At 35.3% G+C, this 14,280-nt stretch overlaps 1 protein-coding gene and 1 long non-coding RNA gene across 3 annotated transcripts; both read right to left on the reverse strand.

The window, feature by feature from the left end:
- Positions 1-394: 394 nt before the first annotated feature.
- LOC138908932 (uncharacterized) lies at positions 395-7,041 on the reverse strand. Of its 2 annotated transcripts, XM_070199720.1 has the most exons (3): positions 3,405-7,041; positions 3,205-3,310; positions 395-3,123 (listed from the first exon to the last, which is right to left on the reverse strand). In XM_070199720.1, the coding sequence occupies exon 1, from the start codon at positions 5,781-5,783 to the stop codon at positions 4,782-4,784; it is 1,002 nt and encodes a 333-aa protein (XP_070055821.1). In that variant the 5' UTR covers positions 5,784-7,041; the 3' UTR covers positions 395-3,123; positions 3,205-3,310; positions 3,405-4,781. The 2 variants fall into 2 exon arrangements, with proteins under 2 accessions (XP_070055821.1, XP_070055820.1); XM_070199719.1 differs by having other exon boundaries at positions 3,205-7,041.
- A 595-nt stretch (positions 7,042-7,636) lies between these two features.
- On the reverse strand, positions 7,637-9,110 carry LOC138908933 (uncharacterized). The gene is made up of 2 exons (XR_011415350.1): positions 8,949-9,110; positions 7,637-8,278 (listed from the first exon to the last, which is right to left on the reverse strand). It is a non-coding gene; the product is annotated as an uncharacterized lncRNA (long non-coding RNA).
- Between the last annotated feature and the right edge of the window lie 5,170 nt (positions 9,111-14,280).

Raw genomic sequence — 14,280 nt, forward strand, 5'->3', positions numbered from 1 at the left:
TGCAGAGTATAACAACACCCACAGCTTCACTCTTTGCAGTACTGATCAGTAGTAGTTCACAACAATTTGTTTGATTCAGAGATAAGAAAGACTGGTTTTTGAAGAAAACCCAAATGAAGAAACCTACAAAACTCTTCAAGAATGTCAACAGAGTGGATACCCAAAAGAGAAAACTAAGTAAGAATTCGATAAAAGAGATGTTTCTTTAGGAAAATAGAGTCATACTGAAGGCTTTATATAGGGCCAACGGAAGGACACTAACTGCTAAAAGACACCCAATCCAATAGACTCAGTTCATACAAAGCAGGCTGGAATATCAATATAAACCAAATTCCAATAACCATTAAAACTACTCAAATCTCGGATAACTAAGATGTGTAAACTTGCATTTGAAAAAACATAATATATTTCACCAAAAGCATAATAAACAAAAAGCTACTATACAAATTGGTTATCGTTTGAAGCCAATGAGTCAACACAGAAAAGAAATATACACTATTTGAATCCAAAAGCTAGTGTCATTTTGATTCTAATGACTAGTGTCAACAAATATCCATAATACAAAGTAGTAGTAGTAGTTAGCCTATTAACATTTCTCTAACTCTTGATCGTAATGAAGTCTTCCATATTGCTAAATCTCTAAACATCATAGCGTATGACTTGAAATGATAAAATAAAATAAATGTCATACATAGTTCATGAATGTTAAACCAAATGAAGATAACGATCATAAATAGCAGGCAACAGTACGAGGTTTTAGTTTTATAGCAAGTAAATGAATACCATAGAGAATTAGTCATTAGGTTGAAGTCACATGCTCTCTGAATAACCCAACTCCATACTTAGCAAATGGATTAATATCAGGATAACGACATTTCTAAGATCTAGCAGCAAAGTGTCATTTACTGAATGAGCTATTTAGCACAGGACCTTGATGTAGCACATAGTTTACTAGATTACTTCAAAGTTTATCTCTTAAATTTTCATTTCTAGTCAAAAGTCAGTGTTTAACATAATGAAGTAGCACACGAGTTACCTGATTAACACAGAGGCCTACATCTCGCCTGTATAAGTCAGCATATTTGTTTATGGACACACCACTATCAAATTAACAAACATAAAGTAAAAGAAAATGAAGAACCAAATAGCATCTTAAATAACTCAATGTCATGCATATAGGAAAATCTAGCAACAGCCTTAAGATAATTGGGTAAACAAATGGCAAGGAAATTTTAAGTTCAAAAACATCAGAATATCTAGATGCATAAGGTAAGCAGAAAACAAATGTGACCATCTCACAATTTATAGCCATGGAAACCAGTAAATTTAAAGATTGCAGGAGTAATATGAGATGATTGACTTGGATATAACAATTCCATGTAGGCATACCATATCAAAAATAGTAGTTCACACTTATAAAAAGAGGGGTCACCGGAACTCGAAAAGTTTCGTAAGAATTTGGTGTATATGTCTTTAGAAAATAGTACTAATATATTAGTTGTGGCACCCTATGTACAAATCAAATTTTGGTTGCATGCAAAAGTGTCCCCGCAACGCGGCTAGAAGCAAATTTCTAAAACCAAGAGATATTAAGTAACAGTCACAAATTCCTAATCAAGTGGCTTAATCAATCTACCGCATGGACAATGAAGTTCCAAAATATAGCAAACACATGAGAAGACAGAAACTTGTAAGAATAGGAATTGTAAGAAAAGACAGAAACTTGTAAGAAACTATCTGAGCTTCATTGATCCAGTAAGTATCCTATCTTTTATTCCATTTTCTCTAATCTTCACCTCCAAAATTTCCCAAACTGTTGTTCTATTTTGTTTGTGCAACAGATATTACAATCCCATATTTCTTACAGTACATCTATTCTTATAAAACACTGCAATGATGATTTGCAGATATAAATTTTCATTACATACTTCCATTTTACCGTTCTTCTCTGTTCGGGATAATATCTTCATGTTCAAATAAAAAACATAGATGATGAATAACAAACGGCTTAATAGCCTCATTTATCTCAAAGGTGTTTCTATTTGAAATTTAACATGTGAAATAACTGTAATCTAACTCATAAATAAAGGAATTAAAACTACTCGACCTATGAATGTCTGAAACTAATATATCATCTTTCAAAAACTTAAGGAACTACTCTGAAACACCAAACTCAATAGTATTATTGTTCTAGTGACAATCTCTGTTGTGACATTGTATCAAATGCCAAATAGGCTTCTTAAGGTAATGTAATATAAACAAATAAAATCAAACCAAGTCACAAGCAATATAGTGTAAACAAGTGAATCAGATATGAACTCTATCTCCAATGGTTATTTCTGAACATACTTTTAAACAAAATAAATGAAATAAGCACTGCTTAATTATGCAATAGTGTTACTTTTTGATAAAGCACCATATAAAGTATGTTTTCTATTCAGACATGTTTGCATCTGCTGCTAAGTTAGTAACAACATTTTCCTCATTAATCAGATGGTCTGTAGCCAGCTGTATATACTCATCTCCATGGCCAAAAAACTGTTCAACTTCTTGCTCTTGGTAAGGCTCATTCTCATATACTTCATCTTCCACTACTTCTTCTCCCATTTCATACAAATCTCTTGGCTTTAGATGCACAGCAACACTCCACACTTTATTGACTACATCATCCACATAATATACCATTTGTGCTTGAAATGCTTCGATGTAAGGCTCATGTTCTTCACGTTCACCAGTATGAATCACTCTATCAAAATTAACACAATTAAAACTCCAACGATCCTTTTTATACCCTCTATCTCGAGTAGTGTTAGCCCATATACATTTGAAAAGAACCACCTTGAACCGACCATTATAATTAATCTCAATTATATCTTCTAACTTTCCATAATATGGTAAGTCAGCTTGTTGTAAATTTCTGTCAACACTTCTTGCAACACATGATGTGTTAGAGGTTAAAAAAACTCCACTATTCTGTGTTTTCAGACCTTTTTCTCGATCCAAAGTTCGAAATTTGAACCCATTAATGTTATATGCTGTAAATCTTCTTGCATTTACCGATGGACCTCATGCTAGAAATTTTAGATCAGTAGACATTGTGTCCATTATGTCTGGATTCATAATCTAAATCAAAAAAAATTGTCTTAGTCGAGTTTCCCTATTCGGAAGGAAATATAAAATCATAATTATTGATTGCTTACTCACCCTCCTTAGGAACCAATCAAAAAAATCTTTATTTACTCTCCTCTCGATCTTTGTAGGTGAAGGTCTTCTTCCTCTTGAACTCCTCCTTATGAACTGCCTAAATTCACTACATGAAATAATTACATTAATGTTAAAGAACATGACTGCCATGTTTCAAACATTACAACGATAAAGATGTAAACTTTGTAAGTGTTACTCACTCCACAAATGGCATGACTATTGCACAATTCAGAAGCACATATCGATGAGCTTGTAGTTTCTGCATATGTGTTAAAGGGAAATTTTCAGAAGCTGATCCTGGTTTACCTAATTGAGGAAAGATAGAGGACATTTCAGAAGGCTCCGTGACATTTGGGTCATCACAAACATGCCTAGGTCTATTGAACCTTGTCTCGATATCCTCCATATACCGAGAACAAAAGGTAAGAGTCTCTTTAGCTAAGTAACCCTCCGCTATCGAAGCTTCTGCTTGTGCCTTATTCCGCACAAAGGACTTAAAATGGCCTAATTCCTTATAAAAATAATAGGCACTAAGTATATAAACTATTTAAATTGACCCAGAATACATATGGATTTACATTAGAAATGCTAATGATTTACCTCTCCACAGGATACATATGTCGATAATGCACTGGACCTCCGAGTTTTGCTTCCTGTACTAGATGGACAGTTAAATGAACCAAGTCTGTAAAAAATGATGGAGGAAATAGTATTTCTAGGTGGCAAAGTGTAAGTTCAATGCGCTCTTGGAGCTTATCAAGATCTGAAAGGTTCAAGCTTTTACTAGAGAGGGCTCTGAAAAATGAACAGAATTCCACCAAAACTGCAGTTACATGGTCTGGCAACACATTACGGATCGCCAATGGTAGCAATTGCTCAATAATAATGTGACAATCATGGCTTTTCAATCCAAAAATCTTTTTTTGTACCAAATCAACACATCTATAAATGTTACTTGAGTAACCATCTGGTACTACAACATTCTTCAAAGTTGTAAGAAACAACTTTCTGGTACCATGCTTATTATCACGTGTAGGCGGCATAAGTGAAAATACAGCAAGGTGATATGTTCCATTATCATCCGGCCAAAGATCACGCTTTATGCCCATTTCTCTTAAATCCTTCCGGGCATTAATATTGTCTTTTGATTTTGATTTATCATGGAACAATGTATATATGATATTGCCGCATACGTTTTTTTCAATATGCATAAAATCTAAATTATGACGCAACAAGTTGGACTCCCAATATGGAAGTTCAAAGAATATACTTCTCTTATTCCATTGCTTAGTTGGCCGTCTTGATCTTTTCCCACTACCATTAAACTCTACTCCTCTCCCTTCTTCTATTTGCCTCAAAATATCAAATCCTGATAGTTTTAATGGTGGATTTCGTTCCTCTGTGCTTCCGTTAAAATGAACTCGATTCAATCTAAATCTATGATTTCTTTTCAGAAAGCGTCGATGACCAATAAAGCACCACTTTTTACCGTGACGAAGACGACAAGGTTCTGTGTCGAAGTTACAAGTTGGACAAGCAAATCCAGTATGTGTGTTCCAGCCAGATAGGATATCTAATCAAGGAAAGTCACTAATTGTCCACATAAGTGCTGCTCGCATTCTAAAAGCTTCATTCGATGAGGAATCAAAGGTTTCCACACCATCATTCCATAGCTCACGTAATTCTTTCAGGAGGGGTTGCAAGTATACATTAATATTATTTCCAGGCATCTGCTTGCCTGGAATGATCATTGATAGGATGAAGGAGGTGTGCTTCATACACATCCAAGGAGGAAGGTTGTATGGAATCAAGAAAACAAGCCAAATACTATAGGTAGTACTCATTGTTCCAAAAGGATTAAAACCATCACTAGCAAGGCCTAAGCGAATATTTCGAGAATCTGAAGCAAATTCAGAGTGAGTCAAATCAAATGTCCTCCAGGCCTCGCCATCCCTTGGATGCCTTATCACCCCATCGTTGTTACTCCTTGAAGCATGCCATCTCATATGCTCAGCAGTCTTACGACACATATACAATCTTTGCAACCTTGGTTTCAATGGAAAGTAACGCAAAACCTTTGCAACTTGCTTTTTCTTCTTCTTGGGATCCCATTTAGATGTACCACAATACTTACATGCTTCCAATTCTGAATCACCTTCCCAATATAACATATAATTATTTGGACATGCATGTATCTTGGTGTAGTCAAGGCCAAGTTTGTTAATGGTTTTTTTGGCCTCATAAAATGAAGGAGGTAACTTTGCATTTTCAAATGCATCTCTCAACAAATCCAGTATCATAGTCAATGCCTTGTCACTTAATCCACACAAGACCTTTATATGATATAATTTTACTACAAACTCTAGCTTTGTGTATTTGCTACTTTCATACAGTGTTTCATTTCCATCTTTGAGAAACTCGTAAAAATCACTCGGATCATCCCTATGCTCCTCGTTTGATATTTCATCTTCACCCAATGGTTGAGATATCTCTACATCGTCAGCTTGGAAACTATGGTGTCCAAATGCATCATGAATCATTGTTTCTATTGGATCTTCTGGGTAAAATGTCTCTTGCATTACATTTATATTTTCAGAAGACTCTGCTGCCTCTGTTACCCGTTTCTTACCGTGAAGATCCCAAATAACATAATTTTGAGGGAATGGCTTGCAAATCAAATGATCGTGCACTATATCTCTAGTTTTCCATTTACCAAAACCACATTTAGGACATGGGCATCTTATATGTATCTCCTGCTGCCGAATTATTAAATGCAAACTCTAAAAATTCATCCAAACCAAGTAAGTACTCATTTGTGTTCCTCGGCTTTCCAATCCAAGATTTATCCATTGAAAACTTTATGTTTTTATTAGGGACCAGCCGAATCAATCAAGAAAGAGGAATCATATATGTCAATGCATTGGGCATGCATGTATAGAGTATACCTCAAAAAAGCAATCCTTCAGATTTGGCTACTTCCACAATCTACTCCAACAATTTCAAGAGCTCCTTCAATCCAAGTTATTTCCAGAAACGTAGAGGAAAGAAAAATTCAATGAGGAATCCAAGCAAAAATTTTTATTACAGCAATCAATATATAGTTATTTGCACATGGCGAACGATCAGAACAAGCAGCAGAGAGAAGGAGGATCTACAAACCAAAAGAAAACCTAGTCAGAAAGAAGGGATGGAGCAGGAGAATGTATACATTATTGCCGCTTTTTCTAGTTATTGTTGCAGTGGAAGTATCTGTTTAGAGAACTGATACACTAAATAAAAGAAAAGAAAATAAAAACTCCAATACAAAAAAAAAAGTTTTATTTATTAACGATGTTATAAGTGGAGTTTTTTTTTCCTCCAAAAACATGTGGTGGTTAATAACCTCAAACCTTCAAATATGGTATTAAAAAGTGGTACTATTATTGTGACGTTTTGAAATCTCCACAAAATTGAACTAATTTGTGTCAGTTTCCAAAGCCTCCACAAATTGATGCAATTTGCAGGGTTACCCGTAACCCCCACAATATGACCCCCTCAAATCTACCCTTTTTTTGTAGTGCAGACATTGAGGCCTAAATCATGGCGAGCCATTCAAAGAACATTGTTCATTAGACTTTAATATAGCTTCTTCATGGAGCACAAAGTTGTGCAATAATAGATTGAGCATTTAAACACACATTGGTAACTGAAGTTGGAATACTGGTGAGGAACAATTACTAGAGGATATAGAGAAAGAATTTCAGCTGGGAGAAAGAGTGATGATATGAAACACATCTCAAACAACTTCAACAAAAAAGTCCTCATTAATCAATCTTCTCATGAATTTAGTGCAACACAAATTTGAGAGTTCAATTTCCAGGAAAGACTACACATCAGATCATTTGATGGATAATTGCTAATATCATTCCAATATGGACAATCTAGTCGTATGTAGTTACAATATCATTATGATTATAACTACATACGACAAGATTGTTCATGTTGGAATAGGAAGGCTAATTTTTATTAACCATAGCTGATGAACTATCTCTTGTCTGATCTCCTATAAATATAGTCTCTGCTATCTAGCAGAAGAAGAACATCCCAAGTAACATCCCTTAATGCAAGTATCTTTTACCTGCTTGTCATTTTGATTTCTTATGAACCATATGTCTCTTTCTGGTTTATTGACAGGAAATCTCTGCTATGTTCAGTTACTTTCATATACACAGATCATCACAGGTAAGATCCCTTGTGTTAATTGGTCTTTGGCACTATCAACCTCAAAGTTTTGGACATTTAAAATTTTTACTTTACAGAGAAGAAATCGACCATGTCAAGTTGTCTTTCCTTATTTGATTTCTTTGGTTAGTTGAATATTTGTCCTGACGATGACAAGATATTGTAGAACAGATATATATAACCAAATGTTATATACTATGTAGGCTAGTGATAATATCAAGTGCTCGCCAATTAGATAAAGAAACATTAATACTCATACAATAGTAAAAACTCTGAAGTCATAAAAACAAATTTACATAACTACTTACTTTTTAACCTAAATACTATACTTTCTTCGCCAACTCGGATCGACAATAGGGACAAGACCGATTTCTTAAAAGCCATTCTAGAATACAAAATTCATGGTAAACATGGCAACAATGACTGAGGCAAGAAACGATAGAACCTGCGGAAAATTCTTCTCTGCAAATCGAACACATGTCCAAGAAATTAGAATGCTTAGATTCACCAACTTCAAATATCACCTTCTTGATACCTACTTCCTTCTGCAAATCTAGAATAGCAACAATCCGTGAATCCAACTCTCTTTGAGTCCTTAGCCACATCACAATATTATAGTTTATTCCCACTTTGTTAACCATCTCTGTGAATTCCACATCGGGGAGATAAGTAACTTTTCTAAACTCCAAAGTCATCAACCATTCTTTATGAGGAGGCAAAGATGGACAATCCTTCATGCTCCTAGCAGACTCCAATATCGTTGAAATCAATGTATCCCGATTCTCCAATATGACAGCGGCCTCAACATACCTTAAACCTCTCCACTTTATAGGTGTCCACGTTAACCTGTAATCTAAAGAGAAAGGAACATTTATCAAAAATAATATTTTTGATACAATATCCCTAGCATCATTTGAGAAGATATCATCGTGAGGAATCCAAAAGGTTTTTTCAGTTTGGTGATGTGCGATGCAACAAGGAGTTAATGATGAGGAACGATGCTCTACGAGAATTTCAACTTTAAGTGGAAAACCAACTGTGTCAAAGCTTTGGTTGATATCGAACCTACACAAATTTTCCCTGTTAAGCTTTGTCTCGACTGACTGTGTACCCGTAACATACAGGTATGAACCTTCCTTAAACCACCAACTTCGTTCTTGCGTTAACATTTCAGCAGCAGGCATTGGCTATACTTTATAGCTACTGGGGAGAGGGGTTCGCGTTTTGAATTGGATGGGAGTGGTAGGTTTGCTTTATAATGACTACTAAACTATAATCCTATCAGGATTGGGACTTGAATCTAAAAGAGAATGGATTAGCAAACCATAATCTATCAGGATTGGGACTTAAATTTAAAAGAAATTAGCCTAGCAAACCATAATCTATCAGGATTGGGTCTTGAATTCAGAAACGAATTGAATTTTTTTCAATCTAATACTACACGATTGCCAATTATCGATGCCATCGTACTTCAGTCATAAATGGCACTTCACGACTTAAAAACCAAAATCTAAATTACTTACTATTATTAATAAGCGGCATTTGTCGTCCTCCCATGGATAAGATTGGAACTAAATTATGTGTTTCTCGCAACTACGAGATTTTGTACGTGATGTTATTGTCGGCGTTACTCTCTATTTTGGCAAAAACAGCCTACCTGTGGCTTAAATCCCTTCACCACGTGTGCTACAAGAGTTTTCAGAGATTCCTTTTACCCTGACCGTTATTAAGACATGTTATTACTTTAATTACTTTAATTAATGAGCCCTAGATTATAGTGTCGGCCTTGTTGATAAGATTATAGTATCAGCTTTTCAAAGTCTTTTCCCCAAACCTTTATTACTTTAGCTTCCCTTTATAATAGATCTACTTAACGAAATACTACTTGCCTTTTTTATTCTTTAAAAATGAGTTTAAAATAAAATAATTATTTAATTATTTATTTAATATTTAGAAATTCAAAATCAACATAATTTTCTATATAAAATCTTTATTTATTCCAACTATGTACAAACTTATATTTTTCTAAAATTTAAAACACGTTTTGGCTTACTTATTCTCATACCAAATAAAAACAAATTCACTCTTTCTTCTTAAATGCCGTTTCAATTTGCAATGTGTGGGATAAAATAAATTAGAAGACAAATTTAAATTACAAAATTTATGTAATAACCAATAAAAAAAGGTAGACATTACTTTGCAATGGAAAGGAACATATTTTTATAATAATCAAGTAACATGATATCTTATTTACTAAATGCAAACAGACGATATATTATTTTAAATTTGTTAATGATTATACAAGTCAATCAAGATATTATCGCAGTCTGAAGACCTGCATGATGAAATTCATTTTCAACTATTTTCTTACTTATCTATTAATTTAAAACTAAGAAAAAAAATTAAGAGGAAGAATTTTAGCATTTTAATACCAAATATTCAAATGTGATAAAAGATCAGAATAACGGGGTCATGTTTTCCCTAATATCTATAACTTTCAAGCCAATAAAATTTTATTTATTATGTTTTTTCTTACTTGAACTATGTAAGATATTATAATATTTAAATCTTCAAAATCAATTCAAATTTTACCCAATTAAATTATTTTCTTTAAAATCTAACTATAAATTCGTGACAAAATATCAGTATTAACATTACGATCGTGACAAAACCAATTCAAGTGATAAAAGAGAACATCAATCTTTTGTTTAATTAAGCGAGATTCAAATAGTTGACTCACTAACAACCAGTTTGGATGGTTGTTATGTATCGTTTAATAATGTATCGTATCGTATTGTAGTTTATCGTTTTGATGTATACAATATTTGGATATATTGTATTATTTGTCGTCGTTTCATGATATCATGAACCAACAATATGAAAAATAAACTTGCGATATTACTTTAAAAAGTAGAATACAAGATAGAATTATTATAAAAATAGGTAGGGTAAAGGATAAAACAGAATTATTTGCTAATAATGAAGGGCAATATGAGAAAACAAAATGGTAACGGCGCGACCACACCAAATCGATCGCTCCATAAAGTGACACTTTTCATCATTCCGTAACGACATATTTAACGATACGATATAACAAAATTTAAGCAACAGTCAAAACAAACATTGTATTTAAAGTAACAATATGATACAATACAACAGGTAACAACTATCCAAACAAGTTGTAAAAGAATTTTCATATCCAGAAGATGAAAGTTGCAGAGATGAGGATGTTGAGAAGGATGTGCGGGCACACTAGGTGGGATAAGATTAGGAATGAAGATATCTAGGTGAAGGTGGGCGTGACTCCCTGTCACGATCCCAATTTCCCTCCGTAGGATGTCCTGATGACATCTAGTCTCTAAGACTAGGTAAGCCTAACATTCATGCAGAAATAACTGAAATAATAATTAAAGTCATAAAAATTCAACAACTAATATAAAGGAACTCCGCAACCTAGTATATACAACTTTCCAAAATCCGGCGAATACAAGTCACAAGCTTTATAAGATGGCATTGAACATCCCTATAGATCAGTGTCTATAAAAGGATAATATATTAAAATAGTCTAGATAAAGGGGGACTCCGAGGCCTGCGAATGCCAGCAGGTATACTTTGAAGTCTCTGAACTGAGCTCGCCCCACTGGTGCATGGACTGGTAGGAGGTACTTGGATATGCACAAAAAGATGTACAGAAGCGTAGCATGAGTATACCACAACTGTACCCAGTAAATGCCAAGCCTAACCTCGGTAGGGTAGTGACGAGGTCAGGTCAAGGCCCTACTGGAATAAATAAGAAACAGAACGAGTAATTGATAGTGTAATAATAATAACGATGGAAATAAAATAAGTAAGAAATATACCAAGATAAACTACACTGAACTAAGACAAATAATGCATCACAAAATAAAATAAGGGATGTTATGCCAAGGAAATGAAACAACCAAACAAAAGTGAAGTAATAGAGAAGTATTAAAGAGAGTCATTACCGAGGTACGGCCTCGTAGTCTCAAATCACAAAACAATTCACAATATTTCCTTATATCACCGCGGGAGCCTTGCAGTTAGTTTTGAAAATTATTTTTTCCAAAATAGCATCCCGCGTTTTTGCCCACCTTATCACACCACGTGGCTTCAAGTATTTCCCCTACTAGCAATACGCGTATCAAGCCCACCTTATCTCACCGCATGTATTTCAACCCCAAAACCTTATACCTCCGTATGTGTATCAATATCACAACATATCACAAATCGCACCTCAAGTGCCCAATATCATAAGTTGCCACAGAAATCAACAATAACGGTGTTTTCACAATAAATAGCTCATGGCTCAACCACAATGTACAAAAGAGTCTAAATAATAGCAACCGGAAGTGAATAACTCAACCAGAATAGTATTTCACAACTTAACACTTCGCCTCAATATGAATCACGGACTTTATAACTCAATACCAATTTTAACAACAAGATATTCTAAGAATAACAACTTCAAGTAAAGGATTCAACACTTAAATAATGAATATGGAATAAAGAAAATAAGAACTTCAACTAAACATGTCGAGCTATTAACAAGTAAGAGATAAGACAAGTAGAGCATGTGAAAATAGACTAATGATGATGCATATGACATGTTAAGATAACTCAATTAAGGCATGAAAGGAATCACATAGCTAAAATCGGTAATTTCAACATTTAGCCCGTGTACAAACTCGTCACCTTGCGTACACGGCTTCCACACATCACAATTTTCACAAAACAACACCAATCCTAAGGGGTGATTTCCCCACACAAAGTTAGGCAAGACACTTACCTCAAAACATGCTAACTCAATCCACTAGTAAGCCCTTCCCTCGATTATCCAACTTCGAACGGCTCGAATCTAGCCAAAACAACTTCATACCATAAATATAAACTATAGGAAACTATTTCAAACAATAAAGTTACGATCTTTGCAAAGAAACAAAAAGTTAACTTAAAAATTTAACCCATGTCCGCTTCTCGGAACCCGACCAAAATTAGAAAATCCGAACACCCATTCGATAATGAGTCCAACCATATAAGAATTACTCAAATCCGACCTCAAATTGCCGTTCAAAACCCCAGCATTTAGCCTATTGAAACTATGAACTTACGAATACATAAACTAATGTCGATGTATACCAAAACAACTCTGATTGACTTCAAATTTTGCACACAAGTCACAAATGACATGGTGTACCTATTCCAACTTTTGAAATCAGAATTCGACCCCGGTATCGATAAAATTAACTCCCGGTCAAAATTTCCAACCTACCAAACGTTCAACTTTCTAACATTCGCCAATTCAAGCCGAAATGACCTACAGACCTCCATATCAACATTCGGACACGCTCCTAAGTTTAAAATCACCATACAGAGCTATTGGAACCGTCAAAACTCCATCTGGAGTCATCTACACAAAATTCAAGCTACGGTAAACTCTTTCAATTTAAACCTCCAACTTAGGGAATATGTATCTCATTTTACTCCGAAACTCACCCGAAACCAAAACCAAACACCCCGACAAGTCACATAACAACAATATTACATAGAGGAGGCAATAAATAGGGGATCAGGCTAAAATATTCAAAATGATCGACCGATTCGTTACATTCTCCTCCTCTTAAAATAAACGTTCATCCTCAAACAAGTATAGAGACATACCTGAAGTGGTGAAAATATGAGGATAACGGCTACGCATATCATGCTCGGTCTCCCAGGTCGCCTCCTGGACTGGTTGACCACTCCACCGAACCTTCACTGAAGCAATTTTCTTCGACATCAACTTTCGGACCCACCTATCCAAAATGGCTATCGGCTCCTCAACATAAGACAAATCCTTGTCCAACCGAACTGAGTTGAAGTCTAACACATGAGACGGATTACCGTGATACTTCCGGAGCATAGAAACATTGAATACTATATGAATTAAGGTTAGACTAGGTAGTATTGCAAGCTTGTAAGCCACCTCTCCAATCCTCTTAAGAATCACAAAAGGTCTGATGTACCTAGGGCTCAACTTTCTCATCTTCCCGAACCTCATAACATCCTTTTATGGGCGAAACCTGGAGCAATACCCGCTCCCAACCATGAATACCACATCATAAACATTCTGATCTGCATAACTCTTCTGTCTAGATTGGGTTGTATGTGGTCAATCTTGAATCAATTAAACCTTTTCGAAAGCATCCTGAACCAAGTCAGTACCCAATAGCCTTTCCTCTCCCTGCATAAACCAACCCACTGGAGACCGACATCGCCTCCCATACAAGGCCTCATACGGATCTATTCGAATTCTCAACTGGTAGCTGTTGTGGTAGGCAAACTCTACAAGTGGCAAGAACTGATCCCAAGAACCCCCAAACTCTATCACACATGCACGGAGCATATCCTCCAATATCTGAATAGTGCGCTCGGACTGTCCGTCCGTCAGAGAGTGGATTGATGTACTCAACTCAACTCGCGTTCCTAACTCAAGCTGTACGACCCTCCATAATCATGATGTAAACTGCGTACCCCGGTCAGAGATGATGGATACCAGCACGCCATGAAGTCTGACAATCTCGCAAATATAAACCTGAGTCAACTGCTTTGAAGAATAAGTAGCCACCACTGGAATGAAATGAGCTGACTTGCTCAACCTTTCCACAATCACCCATACTGCATCCAACTTTTTCTGATTCTGTAGGTGCCCAACAACAAAATCCATAGTGACCAGCTCCCATTTCCACTCTTGAATCTATAGCATCTGAAGCAATCCACCAGGCCATTGATGCTCATACTTCACCTGCTGACAATTTAGTATTACACCCCAATATTTTTGTACGTGAGAGTATTCGT

This window comes from Nicotiana tomentosiformis, chromosome 4, assembly GCF_000390325.3.
Source record: "Nicotiana tomentosiformis chromosome 4, ASM39032v3, whole genome shotgun sequence".
NCBI classification, from domain to species: domain Eukaryota; kingdom Viridiplantae; phylum Streptophyta; class Magnoliopsida; order Solanales; family Solanaceae; genus Nicotiana; species Nicotiana tomentosiformis.

What these genes read in the sequence shown, in the direction of transcription:
- LOC138908932 (XM_070199720.1), bottom strand. Translation starts at nt 5,783, where the DNA reads ATGCAAGAGACATTTTACCCAGAAGATCCAATAGAAACAATGATTCAT.